Raw genomic sequence first — 14,638 nt, forward strand, 5'->3', positions numbered from 1 at the left:
TCTCCCAGTGCAAGACTTCTGCTGAGCCATAGTACAGTACTGTGCTGCCCCTCCATATAAACACACATTATCCAGGCAGGCCCAGCGATCTCTGTGCTGATCCCGGCTGCCTACTTTTTGAAATGCCAGCCTGCTATGGATTTGGGGGTATTACACATAACACGCCTGTCATAAACAGATAGTTAAGGGTTAATGTCTCTTTTACCTTTAAAGGGTTACAAGCAGTGAACCTGGACCACCTGATCAGAAGACCAATCAGAAGACAAGATACTTTCAAATCTCGGTGGAGGGAAGTCTTTGTTTTGTGTTGTTTGTTTGTCTGTTGTTCTCTCTGGGTTCTGAGAGTGACCAGACATACCTACAGGCTCTCTAATTTTCTGTTCAAATAGTAAGTACAAGTAGATAGGCGGTTTAGTCTTTTTGATTGTTTTCTTTATTTGCAAATGTGTATTTTGCTGGAAGGATTTTAATTTGTATTTGTGCTGGGGGGAAGGCTTCTTTCTAGTGTCTATAAGCTGAAAGACCCTGTAACCTTTACCATCTTAATTACAGAGACAACTTTTACTTTTTTCTTTCTTTTATTAAAAGCTTTTCTTTTTTAAGACCTGATTGATTTTTTCCCCTTGTTGAGGCTCAAGGGAACTGAGTCTGTACTCACCAGGGAATTGGTGGGAGATAGGGAGAGAGAAGGGAGTGGGGAAGGTGGAATTCCTCTGTTTTAGATTCACGGAGCTTGAATCTGTATTACCTCTTGGGGAGGGGAAAAGAGGAGGGGGGAAGGTGCATTCCCCTCTGTTTTAAGATTCAAGGAGTTTGAATCACAGTGATCTTCCAGGGTAACCCAGGGAGGAAAAGCCTGGGAGAGGCAACAGTGAGGAAAGGGGTTTACTTTCCTTGTGTAAGATCCAGGGGGTCTGGGTCTTGGGGTCCTCTGAGAAGGTTTTGGGGGAACCAGAGTGTACCAGGCACTGCAAGTCCTGGTTGGTGGCAGCACTACAAGATCTAAGCTGGTAATTAAGCTTAGGGGGATTCATGCTGGTACCCCATCTTTTGGACGCTAAGGTTCAGAATGGGGGTTATACCATGACAACCCCTGAATTATGCAGGATGGCATGCTGACAATTCAAGAAGGTGGCAGCTGGCAGAAGGGACTGAGCCGAAGAATCTGTTGGCTTGCAGTGGCTCACTGTCCCTGAACCATGATCTTGCACCTACATTTGAGAGGAGATAGGCCCCTCTGTATTTGCAGAGCCACACTCTGTTGGCCTCTGGGTTCCCTGTCAGCACAAATTTGGATCAGCATTTAATCCACCCTTGTCCATAGACAGCAGCTCTGACAAGTGATCCCTAAGGGAGCCTCCATCTGGCTGAGACAGTAGGAGCAGCCCGGAGCATTTCTTGGCTGGCAGTTTCTTTTCACATATTTTACAATTCCTCACACTACAGGAAAAAAAATGTCAGAACAACTTTGCCTAATTAATGCAGTTTGGAAAAGGGAATTTGCATTATTCTCAAGAAGTTCTTTCATAATCCAGCAAGGATGTTGTAATTAAATAAAGTTACCATCACTCATTCAAAAAATAAATGTAATTGGCAAAAAAGTCCATTTCAATTTAAGAGGAAGAGAGAAAGAATTTGACGTAGGCACAAATTAAACCCTGAGGGCTTGATCTGAATTACACTGATGCTGGTGTAAATCAGGAGCAACTCCACAAAATCATGGACAGTATAGCATTATAAAAACAGGTGTAAAAAAGAAGGAGAGTTGGGCCCCAAATGCTGAGCATGAGGAAAGAAATAAATGTGAACATTAAGCTCTGTACTGACTACCCTGAATTATGTTGTTGGGTGGAAAAATCTGAGTAGACTACTCAGCTGGAGAGCAGTCACATATTATAATTTAGGCTGGCAAAGGGCACCACTCAGCTGCTAATATGACAAAGGTTTCAACTGCAGTTTATTATCTGACTAAATATACCTTTCAGTGACAATAAAAATAAAAGAAGAAAATCCTGTCTATCCAGGGCTGGTTTCAACAGCATGCCCATAAAAATAAAAGGGGCATTTGGATTTTATAGTAGTGAATAAATCCTATCCTTCGACAGCCTGGTTCTTGGCCTGGTATGTGTGTGTATAAAACTGTCATTTCAGGTTCCTCAGTTAGTTGTTGGGGTCAAAATCATGATGTCCTTACTGAAGTCACTGTAAATTTTGTCTCAGTAAGCAAGGATTAAAATCCAAGTATAAAGATTTCAAGTTTGCCCAGGCTCTTACACCAAATGGTTTAGAAAACAAATATATAGATGAAGACACAGCTAAAGGCTTTCGAAGAACAACCTTTGTGTAACTCATTGATAATGGATGTCTAAATCTACTTGAAAAGCAAAAGATAGCAAAGATTAAAATAAAACCATTATAAAATGATGAGTAATAATATCCTACATATGTAGTCAGTTGCATCCTGAAAGAACCCAAAATGCTTTATAAGCCTACACAGAGAGAGAGAGAGAAACTGTTCATTTAAACCACTGCTGAAATACAATTAACTCTTGGGTGGTATGTGGCAGATATTTAGCATGCAGCACTGCACAAGAGGCTTCAACAGGCAATGGAGAAAAATACTACGATTTATAGTAATAGGGTATGTTTACATTTCAAAGAAAAACCTGTGGCAGCAAGTCTCAAAGCCCAGGTCAATTGACTCGGGGCTGCGGGGCAAAAAACAGCAGTGTAGACATTCCGAGCCTGGTTTTGGATCCTGGGCTCCAACCTGAGTGGGAATATTTACACTCCTGTTTATAATGCTGCAGCCCAAGACCCATGAGAGTCAATTGACCCAGGCTCTGAGACTCGGCATTGCAGGTTTTTCTTGGCAGTGTAGAATTATCCACAGGTAATTACCATCAGTTGGCTGTTTGGTGACATATGAAATAGAATGATTGTCTTAGTTCAGTTCCCTAGGGGGCAGGTCTCCACATAACACATAAAAATGCGCTATCACAACTAGCAAACTAAAAACCCAGTTATGTCTGGTACCCACGTGCAACTCCCATTGACTTCAATGGGAGTGGGATCAACTCCTTAGAGGAGAATCCAAACTTTGCATAACCAGTGGAGACTGAACTTCTTTCACTCCTCACTAGAACGGACCTTCAGGTTAGCACTGCCAGAGAGAGATGGTTATATTTACTCTGTAGTTAAATAGAGGAGATTTATCTCCAGAGCTGTCAGTCTCAGGCCTTTCACCAGCAGTGAATTCACTTTTTAAATTGTATTAAATCCGCCCCCCTGGATATAGCTTGCAGGGATTTATGGCAATTTTACAGAATAAAAGTACTGTGCTTCCCCAGACTGTGGAACAAATTACAGCAGGCACTGATATGGAAACATGACAGGCTGATGAGAACTGTGAGCATCATTGCATTCTCACCTATGTGTGTTTAAATCGGGGCTCTCCAGTGGAGATACGCTGCCATAAAACTGACGTGACTGAAAAGAATCAGGTCCAGTGGGTTTAGAAGAGACTATTTAAAGTTTATGGCACTGATTCTCCAGTACAGTCCAGGAGCACTTGGAGCAATCTGGAGTGGAGGTGTGCACCGATAGCTTTAAGATACCATAGCAGTCTCCAGATTGCATGCCATCCAGGCACTAGGGTAATCCCTGCAATTAAAGCAGCAGGAATCTGTTACAGCTGTACAGCGCCCATCTAACATAGTGGAAAATCAGGCCCATTGTTTTTATGATGCCTTATGAGAGAAATCACTTACTTTAGAAAGCAGAGGACAATGGGTAAATTTTTCAAAAGCACATACATAAGTGACCTGGGAGCCTAAATCCTATTTTCAAAAGTGATTTAGGGGCCTACCTCCATGACATTTAGGTTGCTAAGGGAGATTTTTAAAGGCATTTAGACAGATAGGTGGCATCTTTTAAAACTCTACTAAATGTTTATCTGCCTAGGTCACTTTTGAAATTGAGAGATGGATGCTTTTGAAAGTTTTATCCTTTATGTTTATATAACATAGCACATATTAATATTGTATTATCTCTTTATAAGGAGATGTATATGCTGTTCAATACAAAAATCAGTAAAGAGAATATATAAATTACGACATGATCCACCGGTTAGATGTTGAAGCTAGACAACTTCAGATTGGAAATAAGGTGTAAATTGCTAACAGTGAGCATAATTAACCACTGGAACAATTTACCAAGGTCATGGTGAATTCTGCATCACTGACCATTTTTACATCAAGACCGGATGTCTTTCTAGAATATACGCTCTAAGAATTAGTTTGGGGAAGTTCTACAACCTGTGTTATACAGGAAGTCAGATTAGTTTATCTCAATGGTGGCTTGTGGCCTTGGAATCTATGAGCCTCTATGAATTTATAAAAGACTTCAGTGTGGAACTGCAGCTTTCATGGTGACCAATCACTTCAAATGGTTTTTATTTTAAAAAAATTCTCTGAGTTGAAATATTGCTAAATATATGAAGGAAAGAAGAGAAACTATGAAGGAAAATCACAGGGGCAAATCAAAATTATCTACAGTTCTCTCTGCATAATGCTGTTAAGTACCCTTTTCTGTTTTTGAACCAGTTGTTCCAGCTCCTGTTCTTTTGAAATGAGTTTATGTTCCAGCACTTGACTGCGGGACTGAAACCGCTCTGTATCCTGCAAAATCAAAAGACATGAACATTAAGCAAAAAGGCAGGGTCTTCATCATCAGGGCAGCATGGTCCAGATGACAGGGCATAGGACTAAGAGTCAGACTTGGAAATAAGAGGTAGATTTTTAACAGTGAGGGTTACTAACCAATGGAACAGGTTACCTAAGGATGTGGTGAATTCTCCATCACTTAGGAGGCCAGATCCTCAGCTGATGTAAATTGGCATAGCTCCATTGACCTCAATGACTGAAGTTAGTATATCTATGCTGCATTACACCAGCTCAGTTTCTGACCCACATAGGAGGTAACATTTTCAAAAGTGCTTAAGGGACTTATGTTAACCCCCATTTTCAAAAGTGATTTGGGCACATCTGAGCCTATGTCTGTGAGACTTAGGAGTCTATGTCACTTTTGAAAATGGGTCTAAAATTGCTAAATTGCTTTCACATGTTTGAAAAGTTTACCCTGGATGTCTTTCTAAAGGATTTCCTGTAGTTCAGCCACAAGTTACTGGGCTCAATACAGGTATTACTGAGTGAAATTCTATGGCCTTTCTTATGCAGGTTATCACAAATGGTGCCTTCTAGCTTTAAAATCTATCACTTGCAATCAGGAGCAACTCCGCAGAAGTTAACAGAAGTGGTGTAAAATTGATGTAAGTGAGAAGAGAGTTAGGCCCTGGGTGTTTACAGATCTCTCAGTTGCTGCACTGGCCAGGGTGGCTCTAGGGATTTTGCCGCCCCAAGCACGGCAGGCAGGCTGCCTCCAGAGATTTGCCTGCGGAGGAAGCCACGGGACCAGCGGACCCTCCGCAGGCAAGCTGCCGAAGGCAGCCTGCCTATCGCCCTTGCGGAACCAGCAGAGCTTGCTGGGGCCTGGAGCCACCCCTGGCAGTGGCCCCACAAGCAGTTGGTTACCCAAATAGTCTATAACAGCATTTGAATATATGAGAACCCCTCCTTCTCTCATTAGGAATTACTCCTTGGGACAGAATCTCAGATGGTGTAAACAGAGGCGGATTAGGGGTTTGTGGTGCCCTGGGCCAAAGGAATTGGGGACCCCTCCCCATCCCTTCCACCTGCAATCCTCCCCCTACTAGTGGCAGATTAATCACTGGGCCAACCGGCCAGTGCCCCGGGGCCCTGGCCATTTGGAGGTCCATGAAAATGGGTGCCCCCGTGCCCAGACCTGCTGCTGAGAAGCGGTGGAAGCCCCCACACCCTGACCCCGCTCTCTGCAGTAGTGCTGGGGAGGAATGAGGAGGGTGTGGGGGGACCTACAAGCTTGCTTTCGCCCAGGGCCCAACAAACCCCATATCTGCCGCTGCCCTCAGCGCTCCCGCGGGGAGTGGGGTCGGGACATGGAGACTTCCCCCATGGGGGCAGGAGCGCTGGGTGGGAGGAGGGAGTGGGGCAAGCTCCTGTGCCCTGACCCTGCTCCTTGGCAAGAGTACTGGATGGGTGGGTGGAGCAGGTCTGGGTGTGGGGGTGCCCATTTTTTGGGACCCCTCATTGGCCAGGGCCCCTGGGCACAAGCCCCATTGGCCCAGTGGCTAATCCACCACTGGGTGTAAATTATCAGAGCTCTAGTGGCTAAGAATCTGCTCCCTTAGTTCTTCAGGAAAATTCCTTTAGAGAGCGATCAAACCTCCCTCAAGGGGGTGGGGGCAGGAACACTGAAATGTTCCCCCACTACTCCTCTCACTCCTAACAATACATTTAATGAGGCAATTTAATATACATTAACTGGCTTATTATTCAGAAAAATACATATCCAAATGAATAAGACATAATAACCATTCCTCTAACACAGTCCTTAATCAGCAGGGTACCAAACGTCTTAAATAGCAACAGTTTGTACTTATTTGCCTTCTTAACCATTTCTTTTTATGTATTTTTCAAACGCTATGCTCCTCCCGAGACAGGCAATTATTTACTTCTTCACATGGCATCCGGACGTCTCTGCATTCTGTAGGGCCTTTGTGAACTTTTGCTTTAGGGACAGAACTTAAAACTCCAAACAGCAAAAAATAAATTAGTCACATGGAGAAATAACACTTCTTGAGTGTCTGTGGCTGCTGACTAACTTTTAAAGAGCTAAATTGAGGTTTACTTGGCAACCTACATAGGCCTGTGATAGGGATTAATAATGGAATTGCTTATGCTACCTTAATGATAAAGTTAATTACCTGTTACTGGTAATATAGTTTCTTATAGGTTAGAATCTTTACATCTTATTTTTGGATCTACAGTATAATTTAAATAGTGGCATTCCTTTTATTGGAGCATACAAACCAATCTCTTGCATATCAACCTTCATTATAAAAGACAAAGCGTTTTACAACTTTTCAAATGCTATGCAACTCTATACAAGGAGATCATTTGACTCAACATTGAGATTCACCCAGCTCTGGAGTGGAGCACAGCTGCTCTGTAAAGATCTAATCCAATACCCAATGAAGTCAGTGGAAAGATTCCCACTGTTGATAGTGGGACCTAACTGTGCAAAATTCACACTAAACAACAGTTTAGGGCAGGAAGTAAAGAAAAATGTATCCAGTTGAAACTACAGGGCAACTTTTAGACAATGTGTGACATACATGGCATTGCTCTGTATTTCTGAATACTGTGTTCGCCAGATTATTGGGATGTTTACTGTATTGGTTTAATCCAATAGGGATCTGTATGGGAAAAAAAAAGCAGGAAGTGAAACAATTGCTCAAGATAAAATACTAGGGGTTAGGAGACAATGCTGGATAGGAAAAGCCTGGACACCAGAACATCAGAGGGACTATGGCAGTTTAAAAAGAGACTCTCTCTGCAAGGGTGGGAGTGGGGTGCTGTTTAATAGTTGTTGAGGAGCTCTTCAACGAGGAACCAGGCTGTGACAGCAGCACCCATTGGGGTGTCTGAAGAAACTAGGCCCGCATAGATTATCATCAGGGATGGTGAGCCTCTAGGTACAATAGATGTGTGTGTGGACTTTTTGTTGCTTTAAAATCCTTTTTCTCTTATGCTTTGTTCCTATTGGGGTAAATACTTTGGTTTCAGATGTCTGTCTGGTCACTCTATTCACTTCTGGCCACAGATTCCCAAACAGAAGGTCGGCAGGTAATGAACCCACTTGGACTTGCTGGGTGAGCACAGCAGATACATAGGGCAATGTAGGACTCAGTCTAAGAGTGCGAGAATGATGGAATTCCACCCCAGGATAGGTAAAGTCCTGAAGAGGTTCACTCAGAGAGAGCAGGAAGGGGACAGAGGTGCTCTGTAAGAATGACACCAGAGAAATTGTTCAAGAAGGAATTTGGCCAGAACATTGAGACTAGTGTTGCTGTGAAAAGTTCCAGGGGATCTTTTATGATAACAAGTGGTCAGGACTTTGATTTTAAAACCCATGTAAAAGATGGAACCTCCACCAGCAAAGTGGGCTATGGGTTTGGTAGTTGTTCTGAAGGCAGGGCCGGCTCCAGCACCAGTGCAGGAAGCAGGTGCTTGGGGCAGCCAATGGAAAAGGGCGGCATGTCTGGGTCTTTGGCGGGAATTCGGCAGCAGGTCCCTCAGTCCCTCTCGGAGGAAGGGACTGGCTGCCGAATTGCCGCCAAAGAATGAAGTGGCAGCAGTAGAGCTGCCACTGAAGTACCACCAATCACGGCTTTATCTTTTCTTTTTTCCTTCACCACTTGTGGCGGCATAAAAACTGGAGCCGGCCCTGTCCGTAGGAATAACACCACCTCCTGAATATCACCAACACCACTTAGTGCAGTTTGTGGGTGCGCCTTGGTCTCCCATCCAAGTAGTCAGCCAGCCTGAGCCTGCAATCTGATGAGATCACTGGGTGAGGTAGTAAGTGAAATTACATTTTATCTTATATTTCTCTGTAGACTGCTATTTTGGGGGCTTTCTTTTGCTCTCACACTGGCTGAAATCAATGGAGTTACACTGGTGTAAAAACTAGTGGGAGAGCAGAATTAGGCCTTCCACATCTATAATAAAGAGACACAGTCACCTTCAAGAGAAACTGCTCTTTCTCATTTTTGATCTGCTGCTCCATTTCCTCATAGAGATGTTGAATTTCTTCATCATAAGCAGCAATTTTCCTAATAAGAGATAAAAGCACACGGAGTGGGTCTTTGTAGCATTATTTCAAGTAAAAGACTGACAATTTACCAGCTTAGCATCACATTTCTGTTTTTGCACAAGACTCAAGGGAATGATCCCAAGAGCAGAAAAAAAGTATGTACATACAGCAGGGTCACAGATAAAAACCAAATTGTTCCCCATGGGGGAGAGCAGTAACTGCACTAAAGCTAATAAGGCTGTTTATTTGATGTTTTAAAATTGCCAGCACAATATATGGTGGCTGTTTATCAGGCACTCTTAATAACTGTGGAACCTAAAGCTTAAGGAAGGGAGAGCCTAGACGTGACACTAATAACAACAATGAAAATACTGGAAACATTTCTAAATTAGAGCTGGTCAAGTAGGAATGAAAGTGATTTGTGAGTATTTTCAAATTGCAGCTTTGCTCTACTATTATTTATGAGACTGCATTATTCATGGGTATTCTTACAACGGATGATTTATTTCTGAAACCATTAATGCATCCCAAAAGTTTCAGCACAAAGAATGACTTGTCTGAAAGTTCATATGCTACTGTGTCTTTATGTGTCTTTCTCTATCTGACACTTGTTACACACTTGTTTAAAGTTTTAGTCACCCAGTCAGGGAGCAGATTAAGAGCACTTTGCACAAGTGCACATGACTACACAAAGAACAAGGGACTGTATAATCAAGTCCACTTTTTTGGATTGAGATTGAAACAGCTGGTGTAGGCATCTAACAGGATTGAGACTGAAACAGCTGCAGTTTGGCACCTGGCCTGGACAGAGCTTGTGTAGAGAATTAGAGAGACTTCGCTAGCTTTTGGCTGGGTGGGGCGGGAATAAAAATATATTTTTTGAAATGACCAGCAATTGAAAATTCTTTTCTCAGCACATTCAGAGGATTTTTAGTAGAGTCTCTGTGACATCACTGAACATTCTCCCCACATGGTCTGGTGAGAATGGTGAGTAACAGGTTGTTACTCAGGCAATTTGCAGAGTCTAACTGTCCCAGAAATCCTCAAAAGTCTTCAAATCAGGAACAGAAGGAAAAATAGGGGGTACAGAAAAAATCACTGTATGATTTGGGAATTTCCCTGTGAGTTTTCTTATATTCTGCAAATTCTCCTCTGAGTTACACCATAGCAAATCAGGAACAACTCCAGTCAAACTAACTGATATAAGAATCAGGTCATTTTTTCCCCTCCAAATGTTCACAATGCCTGTCATTTATAACTTGCATTTTTCGTCCCCAACTAGAAAGGTCAGTGTGTAGTCTCAGAATTGATTCTAGTGATAAATGAATGTTGCGCTATATTGACACAAGAAAACAAAATTCCTTACGGCTGATTCTCCACTGCCTTGCACTTTGCATGGTCATTTACATCTATGCAAAACGAGTTCAAGCTGTGTGTGAAATGCAGATCCCCTATGGAGGCTGCTAATCCCCACCCTCCCTCATAATGCAAGTAAATAGTGAGGAAAATAAGGGGACATTTTATGCTTCCTTACTCCCTGTCATAGGTGCACAGTCAGATTTACATACTGGCCCAAAATATCTAAGGCACTCTATTCTAAGAAAACAATAATCCATAGAGCAAATTCAGAGCTTCCTTGAGTGGGTGGAATTCCATGAAACCATACAAGACTTGATAATCATTTAACAAGATAGCACATGAATGCCAAGATCACATCTGTAAATGCTGTATTTGCCCAATAATATGTCACACTGAGCAGTTAGGCTGGTTATATAATGAAATACCCTATTACAGTGTATATAAAGAATAGAGTAGTCAATGTTGCCATGAGAACCATAACTGAATTTTCTTGCTTGTTCAGGTTAAAAGGAACAACTTGAATATTGAATTCATATACTATTGTTTTTAGCATTGGATTTTCTCTAACTTGCGTTTGCAAGGGCAGAACAGGGCTATAATCTGAACATGACATTTGAGAGATATTTTAATATCATGTTTGTTTGTTGTCTGCTTAGCATACGACCAGGGGGATGACATCTGCAGGCTAAACACACCCAAAGTTTTAATTATTGGTTTAGTCTCCATTCTTAAAGCTGGTCAAATAATAATAATAAGATAATTTATCATCATTATTTAAAGCATAACATAATCATGAATAATTTATCCCACAAGCAGTGGAAAAAAATTATCAGATAAATTATTTGCTAAATATTTGTCAACCATCTGCAGAGATGGTAGAATAATGGAAAGAAATTATAACAAAGTGATATATTTAGTAAAAAAAAAAAAGCCAAAATTCATCATCAACCAACAACAAAAACCCCAATTCACCCTGAATAATTTGACCAGCTTTAACTGTCATATAATTCCAACACTAGTGCTGTAGTGCTGCTTTGTCTTTACTAATGTTTTTGTTTTGTTTTTTTGTTATAACAAATTTACCAAACTAGATCATAACTCTGGTTAGGATAGCTAAGGTGACATTTTCTGGTTATTATGTTCTGGTAGTGAGGTTAATGCATACATGGGATGGTTTCATTTCTGCCTATTATTTTAGATGCAGTATTTGAATTTTGTCCACCATTGTTTACACAGACATTTGGTCAGAACAGCCGATACTTCAAATGAAAATTGGTTAGTGTGTTGGGTACTTTATGGGCTGATCCTACCAGGTTCCAAATGTCCTCAGCCTTCTTTGAAGTCAGGCTCTGCTACTGACTTGCTTTTGTAACCTTGGGAAAAACCACTTCACCTCTCTAGGTGACATTCACAAAATGACTATGCCCAACATTTAGGAACCATTGCCATTCGCAAAACCCCCACTCAGATGCCACCTAACCTGGTAGATGCCTAAGTTTCCAAATGTAAAGTCCCCCAAGATGCTTAAATTTCAGCAGTTGGGCACGTGCACAGTCCTAAGTAGATGGGTGTGCCTATATCTTAACATCACCTCCCCAGATATGGGCTATAGGGTGTTCTGGAGAAGGCCTATCTTAATGTCTCCTGTTGAAGTGGTGCCGCTCTGTATAAATAATATTCCCTGGGCCAGAGAAAGAGTGAGAATGACTCTCTAGCTCAGTGAGTAGGGCACTTTCATGTGATGTGAAAAATCCAAAATCGGCAATCCCAGCTTCACATCAGGCACATGGTAGAACTGAACCTGGGTCTCCCACACTGAACCCTAACCACTGGGTTAAAGGTTATAATGTGGGGAAGGAGGGACTACACCTTCTTCTACCTCCTCCTCAGTGTTTCCTTGAAGAATTGCTGACTTGATTGAGGGCTTGTCTACACTACCTTGTGGGGTCGATACGCAACTTCAGCTACGTGAATAGCGTAGCTGAAATCGAAGTACTTAGATCTACTTACTGCAGTGTCTTCACTGCAATAAGGCGACAGCTGATGCTCTCCCATCGACTTCGCTTGCGCTTCTTGTTCTGGTGGAGTACCAGAGTCAACAGGGAGTGCTCAGCGGTCGATCTATCGCATCTATACTAGATGCAATATATCGACCCCTGCTGGATCGATAGCTGCCCACTGATGTGGTGGATAGTTAGACACTTAACTCCAGGAGAGGGTTCACAGCTGTGAATCCCAAGTGAAGGGAGATGCCTCCTTCTGGCCTGAAATTAGATGCAGGGAAGCTGGAACAATTTGTATAGTGGGGGTGCTGAGAGTCATTGAACTAAACTGTAAACCCTATATATGATGGAAACCACTTCAGGCCAGGACGTGCTGTAGCACCCCCAGCATTCTGAGTTCCAGCATCTATTAGATGCCTAACTCCTTTTGTGGGGGTGAGATTGAGGCCACTTCCCTGTACTCGGCATTTCTGTTGGCTAGCATAGGCATTAGGCAGCTCAGCATGCTAGCTTTTCTGAACCTCTCTTTTAGTTACCTAATGCTCTGGGCATCTAACTCGGGGCTGTGAATTCCACTAAGCAGCAGAACACCTAAATCTCCTCTGTGAATCCTACCCTGAATGCTCATGTTTCTCCTCCCACCCTTTGTCTGTCTGTCTTGTATGTCTAGACCAGGGGTCTCAAACTCAAATGATGATGAGGGCCACATGAGGGCTAGTTCATTGGCCCAAGCACTGCATCACTGACACACACACCCCTCGCTGCCCCCAGCCCTGCCCCCACTCCAACCCTTCCATGAGGCCCTGCCTCTTCCCATCCTTTCCCTGCCCCCATTCCAACCCCTTCCCTGAAGTCCCCACCCAACTCCGCCCCCTCCTTGCCCCCAGAGGGTGCATGAGGGGTGTGGAAGAGGCTCAGGGTAGGGAGTTAAAGTGCAGCAGAAGGTTGAGGTGCAGGCAGGAGGCTCAGGGTGCAGAAGGGGTGTGGGATGCAGCAGGGGGCTCAGGGCAGGGGGTTGAGGTTCAGGCAGGGGGCTCAGGGCAGGGAGTTGGGGTGAAGCAAGGGGTTGGGGTGCAGGCAGGGGGCTCAGGGCAGGGGATTTGGGTGCAGAAGGGGTGTGGAATGCAGCAGGGGGCTCAGGGCACGGGGTTGGGGTGTGGGATGCAGCAGGGGGCTCATGGCACAGGCTCAGGGCAGAGGGTTGGGGAGCAGCAGGGGGTTGAAGTTCAGGCAGGGGGCTCAGGGCAGGGGACTGGGGTGCAGAAAGGATGTGGGATGCAGCACAGGGCTCAGGGCACAGGACTGGGGTGTGGGGTGCAGCAGGGGGCTCAGGGCAGGGAGTTGAGGTGCAGGCAGGGGGCTCAGGAGGGCTTCAGGCTCCGGGGTGGCAGCGGTGCACACTGGGGCCAGGGCAGATTGCTAGCCCCGGCCCTGGCCCCACTCCGGGAAGTAGCTGGAACCATATCCCTGCGTCCCCCACTTCCCAGGGGCCGCAGGGCTCTGCTTGCTGCTTGCTGGGCCTCCAGGTACCTCCCCCGAAGCTCCCATTGGCCACGGTTCCCTGTTCCCTGCAGCTCCCATTGGCCGGGACTTGATGCCAACTGCTTCAGGAAGCGGCGTGGGGCTTGAGGAGGGCAATTCTGCGGCTGTAGTTTGCCCAGCCGCATGTGGAGCACGGGCCGCGTGTTTGAGACCCTTGGTCTAGATTGTAAGCTCTTTGGAACAGAGAATGGTCCAAACATTATGTGTTTGTACACATTCACAAGTACAATGGAGGGCCCAGTCTCAGCTGAAGTGCTGCTGCTCAATCCAGGTGCTACTGTAATACAAATTAATATAAAATGTTGATATTTGCATTAAAGTACAGTACCAACTTTGTGCACAACACTATGGCGGCTGTGAAAGCCTGGACTCCAGTCAAGTTTATAAACCTTGAAGGAACTCCTGAATAGATTATAAAAGGCACCAAAAATTCCACAGAGATTATGAACTCTTCAAGGACCTATGTGGCATTTAATAACACAAATATATTTTGTCTTTTCAAACCAGCAAGATACAAGTACATGAACAGCTAAAGGGATAAACCCCCTCAAAACATCACTGTATTGTCCAAAACGTCATGGTATGATTTAAAAACAATTCCCACCAAGTATTCAGAAGCCAGAAATTCTAAATTAAGATAACATTTAAAAGAAAAATGTTGGAAAGTGAGTGAGTTAGCAAACACTGGGAATACAGAACATCAAATACTGTGTAAATGCCAAAAGTGTGAGTTTTGGATTTGACCAGCTTGTTTCATGTGTTGGGCTATTATTACAAGTGGCTATCCCAGGTGTGTGGCTACCAGCCCAGCTATCTCTTTGAATAGAGAAGACATACATATAATGAGGATTCAAATCAATTTTGAGGATTCAAACCAATTTTGAGGATTTCAATAACTCGGTCCTGGGTTAGGGGTTGTTATAAAATTGGATGGGTGGGGTTCTGTGGCCTGCCTTGTGCAGGAGATCAGACTAGATGAT

The 14,638-nt window shown here is 43.7% G+C and overlaps 1 protein-coding gene across 4 annotated transcripts in view; it reads right to left on the bottom strand.

The window, feature by feature from the left end:
* The window catches only part of CRACR2A (calcium release activated channel regulator 2A), a 93,568-nt gene that overhangs the window by 40,296 nt on the left and 38,634 nt on the right, over positions 1-14,638 (bottom strand). For all 4 annotated transcript variants that reach the window (XM_030538535.1, XM_030538544.1, XM_030538564.1 and 1 more), the window contains exons 6-7: positions 8,683-8,773; positions 4,584-4,679 (exon numbers count right to left, since the gene is read on the bottom strand). In XM_030538535.1, the coding sequence (XP_030394395.1) occupies positions 4,584-4,679; positions 8,683-8,773 (187 nt within the window). The remainder of the gene's footprint in view (positions 1-4,583; positions 4,680-8,682; positions 8,774-14,638) is intronic.

This window comes from Gopherus evgoodei, chromosome 1 (assembly GCF_007399415.2).
Source record: "Gopherus evgoodei ecotype Sinaloan lineage chromosome 1, rGopEvg1_v1.p, whole genome shotgun sequence".
In the NCBI taxonomy this organism is placed as follows: domain Eukaryota; kingdom Metazoa; phylum Chordata; order Testudines; family Testudinidae; genus Gopherus; species Gopherus evgoodei.